This window comes from Drepanopeziza brunnea, assembly GCF_022702325.1.
Source record: "Drepanopeziza brunnea f. sp. 'multigermtubi' strain 214-2 chromosome Unknown ctg1, whole genome shotgun sequence".
Classification (NCBI taxonomy): domain Eukaryota; kingdom Fungi; phylum Ascomycota; class Leotiomycetes; order Helotiales; family Drepanopezizaceae; genus Drepanopeziza; species Drepanopeziza brunnea.
The window spans coordinates 3457759-3467723 of record NW_027094064.1 but is presented as its reverse complement, the minus strand read 5'-3'; the positions used below and the strand labels follow the sequence as shown (position 1 = coordinate 3467723).

Here is a 9965-nt window from a genome sequence, read left to right as displayed (position 1 = left end):
TTTCAACCTAGCTCAACGAATAGCCGCTTCAATTGACGCGGCGGCCCCACAGTAAAGTCCCCTGCTCTTGACGCGCACAACAACACACCCACGAACTTCACCATTGCAGCAGCAACCTCTTCTTCTCACACACGAAACTTCGAAGAACTCGATCAACCATCCGCATCAACAAGGTACGCCCCCCTCAGCTCTCAAATACTGGCTGAGTCTTGATTAAACTCGGGCCAAGCGCGCTGACCTACCGCAAGTACACCTCACGATAACTGTCGCGGGGTTCCTTCTTCGCACACCTGAACTCATAGAACCTGACCTCAGATCTACATCATCGCAAAGGTACAATACACCCGATCTTCGAAGCTTTCTATAGTAAGCTCTCATTGAGTGTACTTGGCTAACGTGCTACAGATGCCTCGCCGAGCCGGAGGCAACGATAAACAAGCTGATAAACAAGCTGCAAAGCCAGTTACTGGCAGTACCTTCGACGCAATCGCTCCCTCCCTCCCAGCCACGTCCCGCAAGTCCCAGGCGGCAGAACTCGTCGAGAGCGAGTCGGAGGGATCGGGCCACCCTGCTCCAAAGACAACCACTGGCCCGAAGACTGCGAAGGCAGCAGAAAACCAACGAAAACACGAGGAAGCGATGAAGGAGAAGGCTTTGAAGAAGGCGCAGGAGAACGAGGCCAAGAAGGCCGACGATAGAGCCTTGGCCCAGGGCATCGCCATGGCACAGAAGGAGAGAGCAAATTTGGAGAAGCAACGTCAGCAGGAAGAGCTGAAGAAGCAGCAGGAAGAGCAGGAAGAGCAGAAGGCCCTTGCGGCGAAGAGATATCTCCAGGAGCAAGAAGATCTTGCAGAGTGGGAGAAGATTAAAAAGTGTTTCGATATTGAGCTCAGCGACGATGGCAATTTCAAGAAGATGCATGAGCTAGAAGTCAGAGAAGCCATCCGCGAGTGCCTTGATCTAGATATCGAGGATTACGCGACTGAGGAGGGCGCTCCAACTCTCGATCACTCCGGTAAGTTCTTCTTGATTCGATTGACTGAGGGGTTGAAAAGCTGACTACGAATTTGAAAAGTCCCGTGGCCACCCTTCGAAGTACGTCCGTCCTCGACTCACGGCACGGGCATATTCGCCACGCGCTTCATCAAGGCTGGTACCGAGTTCTTGCGTGAGAATGCTATTATGAAAGGCAACTGCCGGGACTTCGCGCAGGAGGCCCTCTTCAAAGTCCTGCCTGCGGAGAAGCAAGCCCGTATCCTGACATTGCACTCCACATGCAGCTGCGACGACCCAACTCAATGCAAAGAGACTCCGCTCATGAAGATCTTGAGATCCAGCACCTTCAAAGTCTCCCACGCAGCTCCTGGAGACGAGTATCTGGGTCCCTTCATATACGAGATTGCAGGCCGCTTCAACCATAGCTGTACTCCGAACGCTGCTCGCGGCTTCTCGGATGTTGGGGAGCTGATCGTACTTCGAGCATTCGTGGATATCCAGGAGGGTATGTACATCATTCCACCTAGCCCCGTGACTCTGTGTCCAGGTCTCCAGCTTCTCCCCTTGAAGTGATCATGGACTATGCAGACTACTAATACCACACAGGCGAGGAGATCACCATCGAGTACTTCAGCGATGGCGGCACCACCACCGAGAGACGCCAGCACCTGTACAAGCAGTACAGATTCAACTGCGACTGCCGAGCCTGCATCGCAGGCCTGAGTACCCGAACCGACGACGAGTACAAGATCTTCCTCGAATCCACGCGCAGCACCACCTCTCCTATCCTCAACACCCGCACCGCCGAAGAGAGCGCCATGCATAAGGCGGTAGACCAGTGGTATCGGGTAGTTGCAGCACAGATCAAGAGGAATCAAGTCAGACTTACGATGTTCTTCAGGGAGATGGAACTCGAGGGTACGAGCTCGCCTGCGCGACGCCAGCTCGAGCTTGATGAGTGCTTGAAGGAGACCATGAAGTACGTGAGGAGGGTCAACAAGTACGGCGTCGGGGAAGATGCTTTGGCGGCGTACGAGGCCGAGGTCAAGGCCATGCTGGATGGGCTGGCTGCGAAGCTTACCACGGAGGTCCTGAAGTCTGCCGAGAAGGTCTTCAAAGGCATGCAGTTGTAGAGGGTGGACAAAATGATAGGAATAGGCGTAGCCTTTGCTTACAGCAGATTCTCCAATCCATGCGGTGACCCGAAACTGCTTGTCGGTTTGAAACTAAACTTATGGATTGAGCTCTTTGATAGGAATGCTCCTAGGGATTGATGCGGCCATTATCGTAGCAGCGACACAGTCTGAGTCCGGACCTCGTTTTGATTCGTAAGCAGACTATACGAGCCAGAGAAAATGGGCCCTTCTAGAAGAAGAGATCTTCATATTTCTCAATCCATCCTTTCCTCTTTGAAACCTTGCCTAAAAGTGCCGTCAGGACCTAATATTCAGGTTCGAAGCGAACAAGGGCTTTGATAATGGTATTACTCATGTTCGAGATGAGGATTTGTCCGATACTGGCTGTCCCTTTGTAGACCAGCACCTCGTTTCAAATGCCACGTTAAGGCGGTGCTGAAAGGACTCTCCATGGGACTTAAAAGCTTGCAATGGCCATCTACTTGTACCATGAGGCTTTAAAACGATCACGGACACCAAGTATCTCTTACGACCATGACGGTAGTCGGAAGAGGTCAAAAAGCGAGCAGGGCCTTCCCCAATCGACGCGAGAAGCAGAGGAACAAGTGCAGAAAAGCAGAGGCGAGAACGAGATTAGAGGAGGAAGTGCATAGATCCAGTAACAGCAACGCGAGGGGTTTGACGATGGAAAGGAAACAGCGCGCTGGGAATGCTGGGATGGGAAAGTTGGAGATGGAGGATGGCGATGAGAGATTGAAAGGACGACGAGCTGGTACCCAGACTCAGGGAGAGGAAGATTGGGCCAACGACGATGAAGCTCTAGGCGACGCAGCAAATGCTCTTGCGAGCGAGAAAGTTCGCGATTCCAGAACCCCAGATCCGGAAGCCAAGAGCAGCTGCGATACCACGGTCACGGGTCCAATGATTATCCAGGAGCCGATCATCGCGTCCAGATCAGACCAAGACGCCGAAGAAGAAGAAGAAGAAGACGAACCCACCGAGATGCCGGACCTCGAGTTGGTCAACACAGAGAAGAAAACAGGTTCGTTCGGGGGCAGGATTTCCATTCCCGTTTTCGCGTAAGGAAGGGCTCGCTAATTCGTGAAGAGATAATTCCTCACCAAGACGCATCAGATCGGAGCCGCGCCAAGCTACTGGCCTCACCTCAACCCAGCTCCAAAGTTCACCTCGTCGCCTCCCGCATCCAGGCCGTCAGGGCCACCAGCGGAATCATCTTGGAAGAGGGCCCCATCTTCAAAGCGTCACCTCGTGGATCCAAGCTCGCCAGCGCGGCCCTCTTCGCGCACCTCTCGCCACCGCAAAAAGCCTCTTTTCTGGCCTTGCACGGCGAGCGCGTGAGCTACTTTTTGCAGAACCGCGAAGAGGAGTCTCTAATCACTGATATCACGGGGAGAGAGTCGAATGGCTCCGACTTAGCCGTGGCGCAGTCTGGGGACGGGGGGTCGGATGGCTATGCAAGTGAGCTCGCTTCAGGGCTTGACCACGATTGTAAGCTGAATGCCAGTCGGGGCTTGACGAGCGGCAGCCACATTGACGATGATGTGCTTGAAGGGGAGGAGAGTGAGAGCAAGAGGGAGAGAGAGATTGGAGCTCAAGGTATAAGAAGCAACAGTGGCGCAGAGGTTGGAGTCTCGGGACCGGCTGGTGGTCAAGAGACAGACTCCAGTCGGAATATCGGTAAGACGCATTCTCATTACCCAGATTATATAGATAAAGTAGATGAGATCCAACAAGCTGACCCCCATCCCGATACCCTAGCACTAGCACCACTACCAGCCGGTCTGCAATTCGAGATCCGACCCTCTTCACCCGGCCGAGGCCTCGGCGCATTCGCACTCGCCAACGTCGCCTCCGGAACTGAGATACTGGTCGAGCAAGCCGCCATCCCGCCCTCCGAGTACGCCTGGATCCTAGACGAGGCCTACTTCGCCGCCCTCTCCCCGGACAGGAAGCAGCGCCTCCTTGCCCTCCTCCCCCAGCCCACGACGACTCCTCCCTGCGGCGACAGCGACATGGCGCGGATCATGGAAGCCAGCGGCTTCGAGTGCAACGACGGGTTCGCCGTCTACGAGGTCGCGGCCCGCTTCAACCACGACTGTCGCCCCAACGTCAGACGCGGCTTCACGAAGGAGAACTGCATTGCGTTTGTGACCGCGAGGGAGATCACCCGCGGAGAGGAACTCACGATTAGCTATCTGAACATGGCGGGCATGTCCGTGGCCCGGCGGAAGGAGTTGACGCGGTGGTGGGGGTTCGAGTGCAAGTGTGACGCCTGTGTGAACAAGGTGACCATCAGCAGGGCCGAGATTTCTGCGGCGTACTTGGGCGACGACTACAGATGCCGAGGTCTGGTTGTTGGGAAGCTCACGGAGCGGGAGCTCCAGGCTCGCGCGGACGTCGAGGCCTGGTGGGAGGACGTGCATGGCAGTATTGAAGTCGCGTTTGCGCCGTACTATCACACCTTGAATGTCAACAAGAGGAGGAAGGGTCGCTTTGAAACGACATCTCAGCGAGCGGTGATGGTGGAAGAGCTTGCGCAAGAGGTGCTTCGGGCTATCAAGGAGAAGAACCAGTTCAGGCTTGACGATACCATCATCGACGCTAAGCTGCTCGACATTGCCCACTGGGTCGATCTCAACCTCGAAAATTATGTGAAGGAGTTGAAGCTGCCAAAAGCGCTTAGGAATCTCAAGGTCCGTATTGAATAGTAGACTGTAGCAAGGGCGGTGGTTTCTTTTGGTGAGAAGGCATGGAATACTACGCAGGAAGCTTACAGAACCCTTCATACCGACAGAATGAACAGCTGGTATGGAGGTAGGGAGGTAGAAGGCTTCACTTCCTCGAATCAGAACCTTTGTTCGAGGCAACTGCTGATAGTCACAATTCGGTGCCCATATCAGAACACGTACATCAGAGCTTTGCATAACCATGCCATCAACCTCTGACCCATCTCCGAATTGATCGATCATGAAGTTGCGAGCACGAAAATTGATAAATGGAAGTTTCCACACATCGTAGGAAGTCTCGTAGTCCAGGGTCACTCATTAAGCTGCTGCTTGGCTTGGGAGGAGATTACTAGATTGTCTATACTAATCATCAGGGCATCTCAAACATCTCTATCTATTGCCTCTGGCACCCGCAGGCGCATCGGTTCTTCTCCTCTTTATCGAAGTCCCAATAGCATCTCTGACTTCTGGATCGCTCTGGATAGTGTTTTGCACAAGCCACTCCTTTATTTTGCCTTTCGCGTATCCAAGAGCTTTCTCATCGCCCATGAATGGAGTCAGCTCTAACTGGACAGCCCTCGAGGCATCTGTATCCATATTCTTCGCCGATGCCGCTAGCCTATCTAATTGCTGCGCCAGCTGTGCCTCCGGCGTCGTGTTCGCAGGTGCTTGTGTGGCTGGCTCGAGATGTGGCCCTATCTGGGAGAAGGCGATGTAGAGTGTAATACTAATTTTACGCCCGAGTTGTATGAGTTGGAATGGTAGGTATGGTGGGTGCCTGGTAAAGGTCATCAGGAGAGGGTTGAGGATGTTAACGGCGAAGGCAGGAAAATGTGGGCGCGAAATCGTGTGAAGTTCAAAGACACAGAACCCAACGAGTGTGAGCCAGCGCCAGTATTTGCCCCATTCCAAAAAGCCAAATGTTCCGAGAATATACATGACTATCGCCGCTGCGCCGTAGTATGGGAGGATGGCCTGCAGGCCAAGGACCACGTAGTCGCGAATTCCGGAACAGCGCTGCCACTGTGTTACTTCAGGGCCGAATCTCTCGTATGCAAATCTCTTTGCCGGGTTGAGGAGGGTGTCTTGGGCGAGTTTGAGGTGCACAAAGTATCCTTCAGAGCTGGGGGATGTGGAGGACACTTTGTCTGGGTGGTAGATGGCCGCCAGTCGCCGAAACCTAGACTTAATTTCTCTTTCTGTCGCCGTGTATGGTATCCCCAAGTCCTGGTAATAGTCGCTGGCACGCCGTATCTCCCAGTCTGCTTCGTATATCGTGTAGAGGAGGTAGGCTGACACAACTATCATGTGTATGCGTCGCCTATGGGCGATCCAGCGCTGAGAGCCTGGCTGAGGTTTTGGATCGCCGGCACGGATCATGATGCCGTAGTATATCGTTTGAACCCATCCTGTGACAAACTGATCGTCTTGTCAGTATGCGCTGGAAATAGATATGACATCTGTCCAGTTGGCGCTTACGTTTGGCAGGAAAGTCCAGCCTGCAAGCGAAAGTAGATTACCAGAAGACATAATACTTCAGTCGCTAGCGGAGGAAACCGAAGCGTATCATGAAGTAGGAATACTGCCGTTGTGCGTTATGGAGAAAAGCGAGTGATGGGTGCGACAGCGAGCATGCAGATAGAGTAATTGAAGGCGAGGCTCTACCTGTCCACAACGCCTCGGAACCCCATGTGGTGCTAGCGAGCCACGCTAAAAAGCGGCCGCTCAGCCTTGAGGAAAAAAGTTTAACCTTAAGCCGGTCGATCATGAGAAGAGGATGAGGATCCCCCAAGTCAATCCGTATCATCTCCAAGATGTCAAATGAGACAGCGCCCCCGTCGCATATAGCTACGATGGGTTCCGAAAAACATAAATCGAAGTCGGACAAGAAATCCAAATCCAAATCGAAATCGAAATCGAAATCTTCACCGGGCGAAAAGAAGCGGAAACGAGACCACGGAGAGGACGCACCCAAGTCCAAGTCGAAGAGACAAAAGTCCGACAAGATAGCTGCGGAAACAGAAAGCCTCGACGCCCCGTCGACGATCTCGCCATTCCACTTGCAGACGTCGTCGCTGTATCTGCCATTAGCACCGGTTTCGCAAAAGTTCCCGCTCGAGGGCATTTGCGCCGAGCATCTCTCTCCGCTCCTCCTCACATACTACCCGCCATTCAATGGCGTGCTGCTCTCGTACAGCAACCCGCGACTATCCGAGAAACCGTTTGGGAACGATGGACACGAACTGTTATTGCAGAACCATGACGAGTATTCTGTGAGCTGGTCATGGCTTACTGCTGAGTTTTTGCTGTTCAAGCCCGAGACAGGAGCGTGGTTGGAGGGATACGTCAATCTACAAAATGAAGGTCATTTGGGACTGGTGTGTTGGAACTTGTTTAATGCGAGTATCGAGCGCAAACGCCTACCGAGCGATTGGGAATGGAGGTATGTCAGTGATGCGCGGGAGGGGCTTGAGGGGCAGGAAGAGACGTATGCGGAGGAAGACGCGGGCTACTTTGTTGATGGAGAGGGAAAGAAGATCGAGGGGTTGGTCAAGTTCAGGGTCAGGGAGACTGAATCAAGTCATGATCGCGAGAGAGGTTTCTTGAGCATCGAGGGAACAATGTTGGGTGAGGAGGCTGAGAAAAGGCTCGCAGTTGCAGAGAGTGAGAAGTTCAAGGCGGAGAAAAGCAGAGATACTGCAGGACGAAGGCTTGGGGGCTCGCGAGCTTTGGGAGCGACAAATCTTGGTGTGACGGTCGAGCCAGCTTGAATACAGAGTAATGTCTCTCATGTAGTAACGTCTCTCATGTCGGGATTTCCCGAGCCTTGTACGAACTTGCGCTTTGGAAAAGCAATTCTACAGGTACTGAATTCGCTTCTCGTTTTCTCACGGCCCCCAGTCCTTGGCTCGACTTGCAAAAAATGCTCCTGTAAACCAAATCACCATTCGATCCCGAAATGTTGAGTCTTATATCCCCACGGCTGACCCCCTTCTCCCTTCTCGTCGCCCCCTTTCTGAAACCAAGCTCGTCATGTCACGTGCACCATCTTCTACAAAAACAGTTTTAGACCCGGCGTAGTGATACATTCATTCATTCTGCTCACTCCGATATCGCAAAAGCTCCGGCATACATTTTACTGAGCATCATGGTACGTTCAGAATGGACTCAAGCTGTGAACTCGAGGGGTTTCGGCTAACGATGGCCAGGTTCACGCCGATGCTTCGACTTTCGCGTCAGATTTGACGAAACAGGAGGCATATGCGCAGGTATTAGAACAGGCCGAGGCGCTGTTCGAGGGACAGAGGAACTGGGTATCTTCCCATCCATTTTTGCATCCGCCCATCTATCCATCTTGATCTTGGCCAGAGGCAATCACATCACTAATGCATGTCAGGTCTGGTACGCATCCTGCACTCGCCACGTGGATAACCAAAACCCCTGCTGAGCATCATTTCCGAACAGCAACCTCGCAAACGCAGCTTCGCTGCTATGGCACGCCTACAAATCCCTGGGGATGCCCTCGTCGGAGGTCAACTGGGCCGGTACGCGTCTCCTACACGAAGTGTTCTCGAGGCGAGGCTGCTGACCACTGCCAGGTTTCTACGTCCTGGACCCTGGATCCCCGCCTGCGCACCCGCGACTCGTTCTCGGTCCGTTCCATGGCAAGGTGGCGTGTCAGCTGATCCCCTTTGGGAAGGGCGTGTGCGGTGCGGCTGCCAGTACGAGGACGACGCTGGTGGTCGACGATGTGGAACAGTTCCCCGGCCGTGAGTAGCTTGCATCGTCCCTCGGCTTCGCTTAAAATCCGTCTGCTGTCGGTGAGCGCCGAAAAGTTGGACTGGATGCTGATCCGGGTGCCCAGATATCGCTTGTGATGGAGCCTCGAAGAGCGAGATCGTGGTGCCGATTTTGAAGGACGGCAAGCTGGTGGCGATCATTGACGTTGATTGTGCGGTAGAGAGCGCTTTTGAGGAAGTCGACAAGCTGTGGCTGGAGAAACTGGCACGTCTACTAGGCGATGCATGCGAATGGTAGCGGGCTGTCATTCAGAGTCTTACGTATAAGGATAATGCTGGAGACGTAGGTGAGCCTCTGCACAGTGTCAAAATACCTTATTGTCATCTAAAATATGTACGCTCACTCTGTTGCGTCCGGTTGATACGGGAGGCGTGGCTGCTAGGCTTCCGGCCTTGGACTTGCCTTGACTTTCCACAGGCCAATCGGAATATCCGTGCGCAGTACTGTATCAAAATCGCATACTTTGTATTTCTCTGTGCAGTTCTAGGACTCAGCTTTTCTAAATACCTTCCTTTGAAATCTTTAACCGATAGCGGTATCTATCTTGGCAGCAGATACCCACACACGACGGACGCATGCGTTCTCGCTTAGCAGAAGCGAGGCTGAGGAAATGAATATCCGCAAACAAACTGAATCTCGGATACGAGCTCGAGCGTGGACGTAAGTCCTCACTCGCGGTTCTGTTTTCCGGTCGGCCGATAAGATCGAAATACCCAGCAAACGAAGACACTACTAGTCGTGCCTTGCGGCAAGCAATGTTCGACGACCACTGGAGCTCAAAAACCTCAGGCTGCTGAATTGGTGTCCACGTTCGAGCAACTTAGCAGCTTGCTCCAGGGACTGGAGTGAGCAACTGCGCTTCACATCCATCGAGCAGCCGCTCCACCTGGATCCGCCCACCCGGCCACTTGTCCGTGAGACCCTCGCTCACTACGAAGCTGGAGTCGGCCCTGCACGAAATGGCACCTGGTCTCAGCTGCAGACCAAAAGTTCTACATCGGAGATGCAGGGTCGAGTGGTTACCCCCTCGGTCCCTCTCCTCTCCCATCCTCGTCGAAGGTTCCTGAGAAGAGAGTCAGATCACAGGCCTGACCAGCGGCACCCGAAAGACATACCGCCGTCTCTCAACACCGACCACAGCAACCAGTCCGGTATCTCGAGCCCTGGGCTAGCGCTCCAGGAGTCCACGGCGCCGTTGACGGATCCTCGAGCGCCACGAGCTCGCAGAAAGCTACGCGGTTTCCGCCGACGTCTAGCGCGTCCCGTTTGAGTCCGCTCCCTAAGA

General features: G+C 53.7%; 5 protein-coding genes across 5 annotated transcripts; 4 read left to right on the top strand and 1 right to left on the bottom strand.

The window, feature by feature from the left end:
- Window positions 1-405: 405 nt before the first annotated feature.
- L3040_000542 (uncharacterized protein) lies at window positions 406-2129 on the top strand (the record flags this gene model as incomplete). Its single annotated transcript, XM_007289998.2, has 3 exons — window positions 406-1015; window positions 1076-1501; window positions 1603-2129. 3 exons carry the CDS (start codon window positions 406-408, stop codon window positions 2127-2129), a joined length of 1563 nt encoding a protein of 520 aa, XP_007290060.2.
- A 537-nt stretch (window positions 2130-2666) lies between these two features.
- On the top strand, window positions 2667-4861 carry L3040_000541 (uncharacterized protein; the record flags this gene model as incomplete). Its single annotated transcript, XM_066155206.1, has 3 exons — window positions 2667-3174; window positions 3240-3830; window positions 3912-4861. 3 exons carry the CDS (start codon window positions 2667-2669, stop codon window positions 4859-4861), a joined length of 2049 nt encoding a protein of 682 aa, XP_066013249.1.
- A 408-nt stretch (window positions 4862-5269) lies between these two features.
- On the bottom strand, window positions 5270-6409 carry L3040_000540 (uncharacterized protein; the record flags this gene model as incomplete). The annotated part of the gene is made up of 2 exons (XM_007290000.1): window positions 5270-6298; window positions 6359-6409. The coding sequence occupies 2 exons, from the start codon at window positions 6407-6409 to the stop codon at window positions 5270-5272; spliced, it is 1080 nt and encodes a 359-aa protein (XP_007290062.1).
- Window positions 6410-6693: 284 nt separating this feature from the next.
- On the top strand, window positions 6694-7650 carry L3040_000539 (uncharacterized protein; the record flags this gene model as incomplete). Its single annotated transcript, XM_007290001.1, has 1 exon — window positions 6694-7650. One exon carries the CDS (start codon window positions 6694-6696, stop codon window positions 7648-7650), a length of 957 nt encoding a protein of 318 aa, XP_007290063.1.
- A 377-nt stretch (window positions 7651-8027) lies between these two features.
- On the top strand, window positions 8028-8917 carry L3040_000538 (uncharacterized protein; the record flags this gene model as incomplete). Its single annotated transcript, XM_066155205.1, has 6 exons — window positions 8028-8030; window positions 8089-8193; window positions 8277-8281; window positions 8345-8424; window positions 8479-8649; window positions 8745-8917. The coding sequence occupies 6 exons, from the start codon at window positions 8028-8030 to the stop codon at window positions 8915-8917; spliced, it is 537 nt and encodes a 178-aa protein (XP_066013248.1).
- Between the last annotated feature and the right edge of the window lie 1048 nt (window positions 8918-9965).